Source organism: Eptesicus fuscus, chromosome 21 (assembly GCF_027574615.1).
Source record: "Eptesicus fuscus isolate TK198812 chromosome 21, DD_ASM_mEF_20220401, whole genome shotgun sequence".
Lineage (NCBI taxonomy): Eukaryota > Metazoa > Chordata > Mammalia > Chiroptera > Vespertilionidae > Eptesicus > Eptesicus fuscus.
The window spans coordinates 631,413-645,708 of NC_072493.1; the positions used below are offsets into that span (position 1 = coordinate 631,413).

At 58.8% G+C, this 14,296-nt stretch overlaps 1 protein-coding gene across 1 annotated transcript in view; it reads right to left on the reverse strand.

Moving 5' to 3' along the window:
- Nucleotides 1–4,349: 4,349 nt before the first annotated feature.
- The window catches only part of CPNE2 (copine 2), a 39,685-nt gene continuing 29,738 nt past the window's right edge, over nt 4,350–14,296 (reverse strand). The window contains exons 13-16 of the mRNA XM_054710772.1: nt 12,749–12,800; nt 11,305–11,438; nt 6,615–6,851; nt 4,350–4,768 (exon numbers count right to left, since the gene is read on the reverse strand). Coding sequence (XP_054566747.1) covers nt 4,661–4,768; nt 6,615–6,851; nt 11,305–11,438; nt 12,749–12,800 — 531 coding nt within the window. The 3' untranslated portion in view covers nt 4,350–4,660. The remainder of the gene's footprint in view (nt 4,769–6,614; nt 6,852–11,304; nt 11,439–12,748; nt 12,801–14,296) is intronic.

Genomic DNA, 14,296 nt, shown 5'->3' on the forward strand with positions numbered 1-14,296 from the left:
ACTCCCCTGGAACTAACCCGGTCTTGAGGTTGTGTGACTAAGATTAAAAACTACATCTGCAGGGGGTGTCACTTCGCACCCCTCATTCACTGTGAAGTGTTTCCTTACTCTGAGAAAACACTTTCTCCTCCCGTTATCTAATCCCATTTAAAACAGCCTTAGCCTGGCTGGCGTGGCTTAGTGGTGAGCGTCGACCTATGAACCAGGAGGTCACAGTTCACTTCCTGATCAGGGCACATGCCTGGGTTGTGGGCTTGATCCCCAGTGTGGGGCATACAGGAGGCAGCGATCAATGGTTCTTTCTTGTCATTGATGTTTTTATCTCTTTCTCCCTCTCCCTTCTTCTTTGAAATCAATAAAAATATTTAAAAAAGAAAAAAAAAAGATTAACCCTTAGAGGAGCAGACATAGGCCTATTTCATCAGAGCCAGAAATCACAGTGCTGATAGGTCTGTGGACAAGATGACTTAGTTTTGGCAGCTCCTGGGTTCCTATGGGACCCACCCGCACATTCGGACTAGGCTCTGTGTTCTGTCGAGGTTCCTCTTTGGTTGATAACTTCATGGTTGTGGCTTCCAGCTCTGGGAGCTATGTCTAGCTTAGAGGTGCTGCCCTGATCCTCCTCCTCTTCTCTGCTGCCCCTCCTGCCCCTTTCCCTTCCCGCACAGAGCAGCTCCGAGGCGGTGAGCCGCCAAGACCTAGAGGCATTGCTGCACCTCTGTGTCTCAGAGGAGGAGGCCGGGCCTCTCCCTGCGGGCGGGAGGAAAGGACGGAGGGAGACTGGTATGGAGGCCTCAAGGACAGAGGTAGCCATGGGTTTAAAAAAACAACAAACCTACTGGTTTGGCTCAGTGGATAGAGTGTCAGCCCATGGACTGCAGGGTCCTGGGTTCGATTCTGGTTAAGGGCACATAACTGGGTTGCAGGCCCGATCCCCAACCCTGGTCGGGGTGCATGGGGGAGGCAACCGGTTGATGTGTCTCTTTCACATCGATGTTTCTCTCCCCCTCCCTTCCACTCTAAAAAGTCAGTGGAAAAATGTCCTCGGGTGAGGAGTAACAAGACCAAACCAAACCTGTAGGCCCTGCGTCCGGAGGACGGGCCTGTGCGGTTCTTTCCCCGGCTTCCTACGTCATGTTTCTCCCTCCTCCGGAGTGAGACAGACACAGGATGTGTGACACTCAGGCTGGCCGGCAGAGAAGCTCTGTGGTAACGTGGGCAGCGAGGCCCCTGGATCGCATCCAGCCCACTCCTTCCCCCTTCCCATGCAGCGGCATCCAGTGCCCATTGGCAGATGGTGACTTCTCTTCACCCAGAGCTGATGCCTGGGCTTCCTCCTCCTCTTCGGAACCACTCTGCTCCTTGGTCCTGACTGGCAGGGCAGGCACGTCGGTTCCGTTCTAACCAACAGGCCTGCAGGTAAAGCTGTAGGCACCTGCTGCTGCTCTGCTTCATGGGTCCTGCGACCCGTGCGGTCATGATTACAGAAGGTCCCGGAGCAGCCTCGGCTCGTTAGGAGGCACACCGAGGAATCAAGAAGGAGGCCATTACGTTACCTCGTGGCCTCTGTTACGTTGGGAGAAGTTAACAAAGCATTGCAGGAATGGAAAACATACTTAATTTGAAGGCTAATAACAAGCTCTTGCTTTTGCTGCCCTGAATCTGTGCTCCCAGCCCCCTCCCCATCTACCAGAGCTGCTAGATTGTGGCGAAGGCTGAGGCTCTTCAGACAGAGTTCTGCTCACGTGTGTGTCTCAGGCGAGACGGAGAACTACTGGTGATCATTACGTCGTGTTCTGTGGTGCCGGGTAGTGTGGAGCGTAGGCTCTGTGGGAATCTGAATAGCAAAGCAGGACCTGGTCTGTCCAGTAGAGGAAGCAGCCTTGGAAAGCATCCGTGTAGACCGTGTGGTTCAAACCCAAAGAATAGGAAGACAGGGCTGGGAGGAAGCTCTGCTGTCTTCATAGATAACGGGTTTTATGACTAGGTCATGAGGATAAAAACAAAGTTCGGGGTGGGAATCTTTAAACTTGCTTATGTTGTCCTGAATGGCAATAATAATAATTATTATTTTTTAATGTTTTTATTGAGCCTGACCAGCGTGGCTCACTGGTTGAGCGTTGACCTATGAACCAGGAGATCATGGTTCGATTCCTGGTTGAGGCACAGGCCCGGGTGGCAGACTCAGTCTTCACCATGGGGGTGCAGGAGGCAGCGGGGAGAAGGGGAGCATGAAATTCAAAGCAACCACTGCATCTGTGAAGAACAGGGAGGCTGATGTGACTGGACCTAAGGAGGTGGCCGTGACCTGTTTATGTCTTTTTCGGGAGGAAGGACAGCTGGCTTTTCGCATTCAGGGGGTGGGGAGGGTGCGCGAGCTTTTGTCAGGAGCATCCTGGACTGCATGCAAGTCAGGTCCTCACTAGAGGTGTCTCAGGCTCATCCCCGGCGTTGCTTTCACTCGGCACCTCAGGTTCTTCCCTTCTGGCTGCCTTCTTTCCACCCAAGAGAGACGCTTCCTTGGCCTAAAACGCTAGCCCTGCTTCTTCCCGGGACCGTGGCCCGGTTCCACCTCCTGTAGTGTGCCACAGTGGCTGGGAGCTGGGACCAGACATTCACTGGCTGGGTCACTTGAGCAAGGCCCTTAACCTCTGGGCCTCAGTTTCCTCCTCAACGAATAAGAACAGCGACACCAACTTCCTAGCGAGGGCGCGAGAACCTAGGCGGCTGCTCGGTGTGGGAGCTGGCGCAGTGCTCAGTGGATCGTAGCCATCCCATTAGCACTGTTAGGCCAGCCCCCCCCCCCCCCCCCCCCGTTTGCAGGCGGGTGTCGGAGCTGGTAGCGGTGCTTTGTGGCAGGTCTGTGCATCCTGCTGGCATTCCTCAGTTGTAGCGAGAACACAACAGGACGAAGGGTCAGATCTGGTCGTCGGAGCTGCCACAAGCAGCTGGTTCTGTGCGCTTCCCTCTCAGCTAAATGTTAATTGCTCAGGCACACGCGGTTCCTTGGCTCGGTGTCCTAGCCGTGGGTACATGGCTCAGCTGTCATCTTTAGCCCCTCCAGGAAAACAACAAGGAGACCTTTGTGTGATTCCCCAATGTCCTTGGGGGGATCCGGGCTCCAGGCGGTCCTCAGCCCTCAGGAGACGTGAGGGCGTCCCTAAAGGATATTTTAGCCGACTCTTGGTGGCTACGGAGTCAGCAGACGCATTGAAAACTTAGAATGAAAAGAAAAAAAATTTAGGATGAAGATATCCCGCACTCGCTTCGACCAGGTAGACACTGACTCCTGAGGTCACCAGGCACCCGTAGGTGGGACCCTGCCTGGCGCACCACCCAGGTGTAGCAGCCACTAGTAAGAATTACTGGGAGAGGAGGTCAAGGTGAGTGGCATCCCAGGTCCAGTAGAGAGGAGGGACAAACTACCAGCTGGAGCAGAAGAGCCCTGGAGGGCTGAGGGAGGACATCAGTGCAGTGGGCGAGTGTGGGCTCTGGAGGCTGCCAGGCCCGGGTCTGAGGTCTGGCTCTGCCTGCTTGTGTGCGCGTCTCTGCAGGATCGTGGGCGGGCTGTGGGGGTGCCTCAGGGTTATGGAGCGGGGACGGCGCTAATGTCAGCGCCGGTCACTGCTTATACACAAGCCTCTGCTCCCGGGGCGGTGGTTAAGAGAGGTGTTGTGTGGGGAGGGGCGGGGGTGGGGAGAAGGTCTCCTGGCTGGTGTCGTGGTCTGAGCCCAGAGGGGCTGCAGGAGAAACCCGTGGCTGCTGGCGGCAGGGACAGAGCCTTTCCCCCAGGGCGGACCCCGATGCCGAGACTCCTGGGAGGGCGGCAGATGGGTGGCAGGGACTGCTGTCCCGTGTGTGAGGGGAGTGGCACCAAGTTCGGACCAAGAGGAAGAAGGGGTGGTGACCGGGCCAGCATGGGGGCTCCAGTGTAAGGGGTGTTGATGTAAATGTCAGTTATGGTCACACACGGGCCTCGCGAGCTTTTTTCGGGAGCACCCCGAAACACTGGTGCGGGCTCTGTGCACCCGCAGTGTTTATTGAGCATGTACGTCGTGCCAGGCCGTCCCAGTCTAACAGAGTCTTACTGTTCAGGTGGAAAGCAGGTCCCCAAACAGCAGGGAGCACCCCCTCACAGGCTTGCTGGGGAAGGGCTTCTCAGGGCCATTTCCCAGCTCGGTGAGCCCACTGGGTCCCGGCTGAGGAAGGAACTGGCACAGGGACGTCGGAGCCTCCTTGTTCCCCCGAGTGTAACAGTAGATGTGGTCGCAGCATCCAAAACGGAGCAGGAACTAGGGGCGGGCTGCGACGCAGTGTGAACCAGGGACACGTTCCTCTGAGTCGGCAGCTAGTCATGATTGTAAAAATTTTATTCTCTTTAATAACAGTAAAATTCCACAAAAATTATACAAAGTACATTCAATACTCAGGAGTGGCGGGGACAGAGAAGAGGAGGCCCGTTTGGCCTGGAAGCATCAGCAGTCGACTCCAACCAAGGAAGCCCAGCTGGGCTGGGGGACATTGGGGGTGGAGGTCCGACTGTAAAAAATAAATGGATCAGTAAAAAAAAAAAAAGCCCCCATAAGGAGGCAGGGCGAGCGTGCACGTTCCTGGGGCGGGAGGGCGGGAGGCCGGCGCATGCTGCTGCTGGGGGGCTGGCTCAGGCGGGCTCCGAGTTGGTGGGGGGCAGGTTTTTGTGCTTGAAATACTGCACGACTTGTTGGGGCAGCTCCGCCAGCACGGCTTTGGCCAAGGTTTCTTTCGCTGCCTGCAGGGTGGGGTGGGGTTGAGAGAGGAGAGAACAGGTTACTGAGCAGAAGCTGCGAGGGGCACTCTTCTCAGAGCTGCTCCCGAAGGTGGCCCGGACAGATGGACGGGTGTTCTCATCCCTGCCCCTGCCTGAAGCCCCACGGTTAGCAGTGCCTTCGAGTTATGTGTAACTTTTTTAAATACATTTTTGTTCACCTCAGAGAGGAAGGGAGAGAGCGAAACATCTATGATGAGAGAATCATTGATCAGCTGCCTCCTGCAAGACCCCCACTGGGGATCGAGCCCACAACCTGGTCATGTGCCCTGATGGGCAATTGAACCGTGACCTCTTGGTTCATAGGTCGATGCTCAACCACTGAGCCACACCGGCTGGACTAAGTGTAACTCTTACCTTGAGCACTTGGGGTGCCTGGGAACAGCATTTTAGAAAGCTTTTGTCTGGGGGGGGCTTTTCGGGTTAAGAGCCGGGGGAGGCAAGCTGCTGCACAGCCTGCTCACGCGGCGAACACTCCGAGCCCCTTGGCTGGTTCACTGCTGGACCCCAGGCCGGCACCGGCGGTGCCCGGTCACTGGGCGAGCATGAAGGGACGGCGGCGCCTGGCATTTGTCCTCGACAGCTGATGCTCCAGAGAAGGAACTGAACCGTCTCCGCAAACCCAGAGGGCACTGGGCGGAGATGTGAGACCACCAGGTACAAAACAGTGGTCAGCTCTGTTGTTAATGCTCACCCGAGGATATTCTTCTGTTAATACTTAGAGTGGAGGGGAGGGGGAGAGACCCAGAGAGAAACATCGATGTGAGAGTGACACATAGATTGGTTGCCTCCCGCACGAGCTCTGGGGGGTGGAGGGGTACGTGCTCTTGACTGGAATTGAACCCGCGACCCATCAGTTTGAGGGCCAACACTATCCACTGAGCCAGTGGTCGGCAAACTCATTAGTCCGCAGAGCCAAATATCAACAGTCCAACGATTGAAATTTCTTTTGAGAGCCAAATTTTTTAAACTTAAACTTCTTCTAATGCCACTTCTTCAAAATAGACTCGCCCAGGCCATGGTATTTTGTGGAAGAGCCACACTCAAGGGGCCAAAGAGCCGCATGTGGCTCGCGAGCCACAGTTTGTCGACCACGGCACTGAGCCAAACTGGCTAGGGCAAGAGTGGTCAGTTCTTGCTGGGACTTGCTGAGCCAGAGGTCCTTAATAGCTGAGAGAACCGAGGCTCAAAGAGGTCAAGGACTTGTCCAAGGCCACACAGTGTGCTCTGGTCCAATAAAAGGCCCCAGGCTGGCAGTACAGGGGTGGCATCTGAGAGGCTCCTCATGGACCCAGCCCAGGGAGTAACCAGGATGCCAGCCACAGCCTCCCGTGGGCCGACCTGGGGTCACCTGCACTTGGCACAGTCCCTCCAGGAGCCAGTCTCCCGGCAGAGGCCCTTAGGGAGAGGAGCCGTCCTGAGAGGGGCCTGGTTCCCATCGGGGACGTGGAGGCCAGGCCAGGTGTATGAGGAAAGCCTCTCCCCTCCAGGCCTTTGCTCTCGCCCCTCCGTCTCCTGAAACCTGCCTCACGCGGTAACTGACTTCTGGTCAGAGCTAGAGGGCAGGTCCTCCAGGAAACCCTGCCTGGAGCCTCCGTCTGAAGCCAGCGTTCACAGTATCACACGGTCTCGTCCAGGGCAGGGCCTGGCATGGCACCTGGCACTTAGTAGGCCCGCAGGAAGTGCACAGTCAGTGGAGCTGAGGATGGAGGAGCCTGGGACTGGGCAGACAACCCCAAGACCTTCATCCTTGATTTTTATGGCTCTTGGGGCCCAGTGACGCCCCCTCCCCAGCCTGGCCCCCACTCACGTTGCGGAACTCGCGGAAGGGGACGAACTGCACGATGTCTCGGGCTGCCTCCTCCCCCGTGTGGGAGCGCAGCCTGCGGCTGTCCCCGTCCAGGAACTCCATGGCCGCGAAGTCGGCGTTGCCCACGCCCACGATGATGATGGACATGGGCAGCTTGGAAGCCTGCACCACAGCGTGCCGCGTCTCCTCCATGTCACTGATGACGCCGTCCGTGATGATGAGGAGGATGAAGTATTGCTGTGGGGAGGGGGTCAGCGGGCGCTCAACCGGGCCCTGAGGCCCCTTCCCCCTCCCATCCCCACCCCACTCTTCAAAGCCCTCGGACCCATGGGAGGAGGGTGACTCCCCAGCTGTAGTGGGTCCCAGCCCCCTCCAGCACCGGGGCCCCTGCAGCCCTCTTATCTGTTAAGGCCCAACCCAGTCTCAGCCTGAGACTTGGTTTTCTCTGTCCTTAGCACCCACTGGCCCCTTTCTGGGAACTCTTTTCCCCACCCACACACAGGAGAGCCCTCGGAGCTGCCTGATCTCTGCTTAGAGCTTTGGCCTCTTACGCTGACCTTCTGCTTCTCAGGAGAGGAAATTGGGGCCCAGACCCATCAAGGTCGTGGAGGGCAGGTCCAAGTCAGCCCCCAGGCCAGCATTCAGCCACTTCACACCTGTTTGCTCCCTGAGGGCCGCACAGGGCATACAAGTTCAGCCCCTAGGATGCCTTGCTCTCCTGCCTGTCCCCCACGCACAAACTGGGAGGAAGGAGGGGGTGAATCACATGGAAGCATGAACCCCACGATCCTGATCCCAGACCTGGCAGCAGTAGGCTGGCTCCTGCACTGTGCCTTTAAGAGATCTGGGGATACCTGTTGCTATGGAGATGGTGGCCTGAACCCCTGCAGTGGAGGGCTGCTGCTGCCAGCCCCCCATCCCAGCAACCCTTCCCTAAGTCGGGTGCTTCCATCCCACCAGAAATATTCCAGGGCACCTAGCTGGCAAGAAATGAACTGAGAAGCCTGGCAATGAGGGAGGAAAAGGGGGGGGGGGGCAGGCCTCCCACCCTCCACCCCTTGTGGCCCTGTTGGCTCCCCATTCAATCAGCCACACGTCTGCACTGGGAGACCTGGAGCGCAGGCCTGAGCCTCCCTCGGCCCTGTCCAGGGAGGTGGGCACCCACTGGGTGGGGAAGTCCCCGTGAACACGACTGCACAGGCCTTCCTGGCACGGTCACACTACAAGGCCCCTCTTAGAGACAAGGTGCACTGAGTGAGGGTAAGTGACCAGGCCTCCCAGCCGTCTCAGTTCTGAGCCAAGCCCAGCTGACTCCCAAGTTGGGGTTCTTCCCACAGCGCCTCCTTTGCCTGCAGTTGTCCCTCCAGGAGTGGGGCCTGCACCCTCTCACCCAGCACCCTCGGGTCAGGAGGCCAGAATGTCCAACATAGCAGCCCAGGGCAGGGTCCAGAGCCGTGGCACTGGACTTCCACCTCGCTCCTGGGTGCCAACCGGCTGGTCACAATGCCCACACTCCCGTCTGTCCTCAGCTTGACATCACCAGCCTTGGCGATGGAAGTCCTGGGCTCCTTGCCCATCGTGGGCAGAGCCCAGGTTGTCCAGGAGCCTCTAGGGTTCATTACAATCCCAGGGGTCCAAGTCCCCCACCCCCAAGACAGCTGGGAGGGGGCTGTGGACGGGGAGAATGAAGGGCAGCATCGGGCAGTAGGAGGGGGAAGGGGCTCTGCTGTCCCCTCAGACAGCCCTGGTCTGCGCTACCCCAACATTTCCCACCTCCATGGGAGCCTTTCCTGGTTTACTTCCGCCTGGCACACCCTTCCGGCCTCAGCTCCAACACCCCACACCCTGAACAAGCCTCAGGGAGCCCCGTGTACCCTCTCCACCTCACAGGCCATCTCACCCTGTCTGTGCTCCAGAGACGTAGCCCATCACTGTCCGGTTGAACCCCAAACCCAAACTCCCAGCACCCTTCAAGGATCGCCTTGCATCTTCTGCCTTTGCCAGAGGTTCTTTGGGTTTCTAGGACTGTAACTAGCCAATAACCCATTTAATGCTGTGATTTGATTTATAAGAAACTGACTTGACCACACAGTTCCAGGCAGTCTGCACTCCCTGTCTTGTTTCGGAGAAGTGGGTTTGCCCTGGGGTGGGAGTGGAAGGGGGGATTCTCAGGGTCCAGGCTGCTTCCCAGGTCCCCTCCACGGGAACACCAGACACCCAGGAGGCCAACCAGGAATGGGCCATGGACAAGATGGCCCGAGTCTCATGGGCCAGAGCAGAGGGGGAGATGAAGGCCCTATGGAGGAGTCCCCTGGCCCCAACGGAACCTCTTACACCCTTCAGTGGCTCCCCCCTGCCCTCAAGGGCAAATTCAGATTCCTCCACCTCCCACGGCCCTGTGGGAGCTGGCTCAGCCCTCTCCCACCACACTCCTTCAGTTATGCCCACACCGTGCCTCCAGGCGCTGCACGTGCTGTTCCCTCTGCCTGGGATGCTCCGCACGCATGCACACATGTTCACACATGCACATGCACACACACAACTCGAGGCTAACTCAAGCATCCTGAAGTCTCAGCCTGGACATCACCTTCCCAAGAAGCCTTCCTGCGCCCTCTGGGTCAGGTGCCACCTTTATGACTATTTCTGTCACCGCAGGTTTAATTGCCTTGCGTCTCAGTTGCTGCTCTCTGGCCTGGCCCCCCGCTAGCCTGCAGGCTCTGGGAGGACAGAGGCCATGTCTGTGTCACAGCCTGCCAAGCACCACACAGAAATATTCTCGGTAAAGATGGGCTGTGTGGCTCAGACAGCGTGGCTGAGCATCGACCTACGAGCCAGGAGGTCATGGTTCAAATTTCGGTCAGAGCACATCACATCCCCAGGTTGCGGGCTCGATCCCCAGTGGGGGGTGTGCAGGAGGCATCTGATCAATGATTTTCTCATCATTGATGTTTCTATCTCTCTCCCTCTCTGAAATCAATAAAAATATATTTAAAAACAAAAGATGTGTTGTGTGAATGAATGGAGTACAGCTCTGCCTAGAGAGACACTTCCTACCACCTGCTCTCTTTCCTCTGCGTGGGCGTGCATGCGTGTGCGTGTGTCTGGGAACAGGGAGGGTGAAGCCACACCAAGTATCCCCGCAAGGCGGCTGTATAAAAGCATCCGTTAACGCTCCGATGGTTTTCTTTTGCCTCGGGCCGATATGTGCGCGGTGTCACCAAATGCTGGCCCGAGACAGCCCAGAAGACGCAGCTGCCCACACTCCGCGCACTCACTGCGGCGGGCACTGTGCTGAGCGGTGCCCACGCCCACCTGGCTGAATGCTCACCACGCTGCCATTAGGCAAGTGCTGTTCCATCGCCTGCACTGTTCAGGTGAGGCAACAGGTCCAGAGAGCTTAAGCAACCTGCTGCGGGTCCCACAGCCATGAAGTGGGGGTGCTGGAGTAAGAACAGGGTTTGGGGGCCTCCCAGAGCTTGGGACTGTAGGAAATGGACCGCTGTGACCCATCTCCAGCATGGTTGGCTTCTGAGGGAATTGCTGAATTTCCCAGGGCAAACAGAAAGTAGGAGGCGGGAGAGGAACAAAGAAGTGCATGTGGGCCAGCATCATGATGGAAACCCCCAGGGCGTCTGCCTCAGCTAGACAGGGGAGGTGGAGGCAGCTAGAAAGGCCTCAGCCCAATTTTATTTTTAAATGGTCCAATGGGAGACGGCCAGACCTGGGCGACGTGTGAGGAAACGGTGACCCCATAGCACTCAGCCAATGAGGATCCGGGGGAGGGACTAAGTTAATAGGCTATGCTCACTGCACCAGGTGTGCCTGTACAATGGGACAGACGGACGCCCCTCTCCAGAGGGTATTAAAGTGCCATTTTTGCCATACTTCTGTCTCCGAGTCTGTCATTTGAATTCAGACAGGTGAGCCATTTCTCACAGGGCTGAACCATCAGGCAGCCCACCGCCCCCTTATTTTGTGCAAGGTGAGCCAGGACCCAGGACGGGCAGGAGGTAAAGACCGATGAGTGTCCATTCTTGGTGTAAGAGGAGCCAATAGAGACGCCCTGGCCGCTCTCCTGCGGCCCAGAGAGGGATGGAGACGGCCTGAGCTGGGGTGGGCAACAGGAGGGAGCTGGCTCCCGAGGGAGGGCCTGGTCACCATAAAGTGGCTGGAGTGTTGGGAGGATTAGGAATGGTCAGGATGCAGACTTGCTCAGGGAATGGGCCCGTTCTCTCCTCAGCCCAGGCACCTTCCTGGCCCTCCCCAGGGCCCAGGCCCCCTGCAGACCTAGCATCCAGCCGGGAGGGGCCACGTCTCCCGGACCCCACCTCCACCTCAGTCCTACCAGCTCTCAGCAGGTGAAGGGCCCTGGAGAGCTGCTGGCTTCCTTCCCGCTCCCCCTCTGGGTTTTTCCCCTTCAACAAGAATGCAGGTCTTTTTTCCATTCCTCTGAGAGCTGGCTCCCGCGGATAATAGCCTGGGCAGGACAATGGCCTGGCTGGCTGCAGGCATCCAAACCATTCCAGCCCACAGCCCCAGGAATTTTATGAAAAGCCACTCCCAGGCCAGTCCCAGACACGGCCCCATTCAGGTTGCCCCAGATGTCACAGCGCCCCCGCAGCTTTTCTCCCATTTCAGAAAGGAAACGGGCTCAGAGCTGGGGAGGGGCTTGTCTCAGGCCCCCACTCACCGTGGCCGTCTGCTGCTGCGTGGCCTGGGCCGCAAACCGGGCCACGTGGTTGACGATGGGAGAGAAATTGGTGGGACCGTAGAAGCGGATGTGGGGCAGGCAAGCCGAGTATGCCTGGGCGATGCCGTCCACGCCTGCCCCGGAGATAAGAGTCTCGGTCAGCCCGCGCCTTCTCTCAGCCCGATTGCTCACCCCAATGCCCCCGCTGGAAGCTCCCGGAGGGTCGGGCCGGGCCGGGCGGTATAAAGAGCCCAAATGTGGAGTCAGACAGACCTGAGTTCAGATCTTACTTTTGCAACTTCTTAGCTGTGGGACCTGCGGCAAGTTTAATCTTTCTGAGCCCGTTTCCCGTTCGTGAGACCGATCATCTACTTTTGGGCAGTAGGCGGGAGGGGGTCCGGCAGACTTGGGAAAGCCTGCGATGGCATGTCAGGGCCCCGGGGAGCCATCAGGAAGTCCATTTGGGACACGCTGTGGCTTGCTGGGGGGACTGAGCTGCTTCCCCGCCCCTGCACACAGCAGGTGCTCTGTAAATAGCCACCATTCTGAGCCCAAGAATATCCGCCTGCGCTGTGGTCCTCTCTAGAAGGTCTCTGGCCAGAAATGAGGGTGACTAACAGGAACTTGGACAAAATATCTCTGGAGACCCGCTCCCAACCAGACAGACCCAGCAGGAGTGCAGGGTCACATTGCTTGCCACCTTGTGGCTTCTGAGTCTCAGCATCGCCCCCAAGTTGGGGACTTGATACATTTCCCTTCCAAGTACAAACCAGGCCAGCTCTGGGGCTCCTCCAGGAAGGTGGGTGCCTCACCCAGGCCAAAGCCCCAGGAATTTTATGGGCTGAAAAGTCCCATGATGGCAGGGACCACCCTTCCATACCCACCCGGAGGTCCTAACAGATTCTGGGGCTCAGACACCCTCTAAGGCCTTGGGGGACGGGGCTGAGCAGACTGCCCGCCCACTGCCCGCCCCTTCCTCCCCCGGCCCCAGGCAACCTTCACCCCAGGGGGCCAAGGCTCTCCGGAAAGGGGAAAGGCAGAGCGAGCGGGGCAGGGCCGGCAGGGGTGTGATCTCCGCCTTACCCTCCCCTGGTCTACCCAGGGCTTCCTGTCAGCGCTTTTCTGAGTTCCCTCCCACCTGAGCACAGTGATGTGGGCTAAGCAGGCATCACATCTCCCTAGGGCAGGTGAGAAGCCAAAGGCTCAGGTGCTGTGATCTCTCCAAGGTCACCCAGCCAGGAAAGGGCAGCAGCTAATCTTGAACCCAGGACTGCCCGACTCCAACCTGCAACTCCAGCCCCCATCTGTCTCATTCTGAGAAAGCCGGAGGGGGGCGGAGAGGAGAAAGGTACGGAAGCCTGGAGGCCTGTACCCCGCCCTCCCTCCGCCCAGGAAGGTGGCCCGGCGCAAACCCAGGGCAGGTGTGGGGAGGCTGGGCGCTCACCTGAGCAGAAGGGGTTGGTGGGGTTGAAGTTGATGGCAAACTCATGGGAGACCTGAAATGCAGAGAAGACGCTCAGCTGGCGGCCTCCTGGCCCCAACCCTGTCCCAGGCCAGCCCCCTGCTGCGCCCAGCCCCCCTCTGTGGGCACCTGGCTCTTTACTGCCCCCCTCCCCGAGGTCAGGGCTACTGATGCCCCACATCTGCGTAACCTCCACTGCTGGGTCTGAGCCACACAGAGGCCCCCCGAGACCCCTCCACCTCACCCCACCCGTCCTCAGGATGGGGCTGCCTGAGGGGACAGAGGTGCCCTGAGGCGGTGGGTCTAGGAGCACTCGGAACGCCCCTTCACCACCAGCTCCCGCGTGTGCTGGGCCAGAACCAGGTTCCCTGCATCACAGGCGGCCGCGCTCTCCTGGTCGCCAGTGCACCCTGACAATGGGGAACACGCATGGATCAGGGCTGCGGGGGGCGGGGGCTGCAGAACCTGGGGCTCAGGAGAGCCAGAGCTCAGAAGGCGGTCCCCCCACTCTCCCTCCTCCTGCGGTTCCAACGCCCCACTCAGCCCCCTTCCCTACCGCGTGCCACGCCCCGTGTTCCTGCTTCGCAGCCATCCCCTCACTCCTTCCTCGCACCGCCCAGTGGGGAAAGGCCAGTTACTGCCCCATTTTTAGATGATGAAACAGACACAGCACGGACTAGAATGTGCCCGTGGCCTCACGTTCACTGAAGGTCCGGCTGCCTCCGGCGCTCACTCCCTCGGCAGGCTCCTGCCTTACTTAGGAGGGTGAGGAGTCCGGCCCGGAGCTCCAGGCTGGGCACGGACCCTCCCCGACACACGCCTTACTCCTGACACTACAGGGGAGGCGCTGAAGTCCAGTGCCCCCATTTCACACACACACCGAGGCGGAGAGGGGAAGGCAGGTGCCACGGTGACCAGCGGAACAGGCCAGAGACGCAGGCCCCTCCCGCCTTGAGATGGGGTTGGACGCCAGCCCTTGGGGAGCCCTCCGGCGCCAAGAGGGCAGGGCGGGCAGGAGGCCTGAGGAGACCCCTCCCTGCTCTGGGGATGGGGGTTCTGTTCTCTGCTCCTTCAGCCCTAAGTGCCTGGCCTGGAGCCAGTCCCCTGGTGTCCCTCTTGGGCCCTGGCCCTGCCCAGGTCCCCCTTCCTCTGTCCCCAGTCTGGGCTCCAGGTGTAGGGACCCCGAGGTCCTCGTTGCCGTGGCAACTTCATGAGCCTCTATAGCGATCTGGAGGGGGGCTTGCCTGGAGGGGGCTGAGAGAGGAAAACGGTTGCCAGGGAAACAGGTCTCCCTTGGGCCCACGATTTCCTACAAAACCAGATTTTAGAGACCAAGGGGGAAAGTCCCCCCGAGAGGGGTGGGTTGATATTACCTTTCTCGGCCTCCCAACCTCTTCCTTCCCCACTCCTGTCCCTCTTTGGGGGAGGGCGGGCCTGGGGTCAATGGGTGGGGCTGTGGGCGGTCAGCCTCCACCCCGGGCCTCTCAGGCTGCCTCGGGCAGCTGCTCCAGTTCCCAGGTGGAACACTGA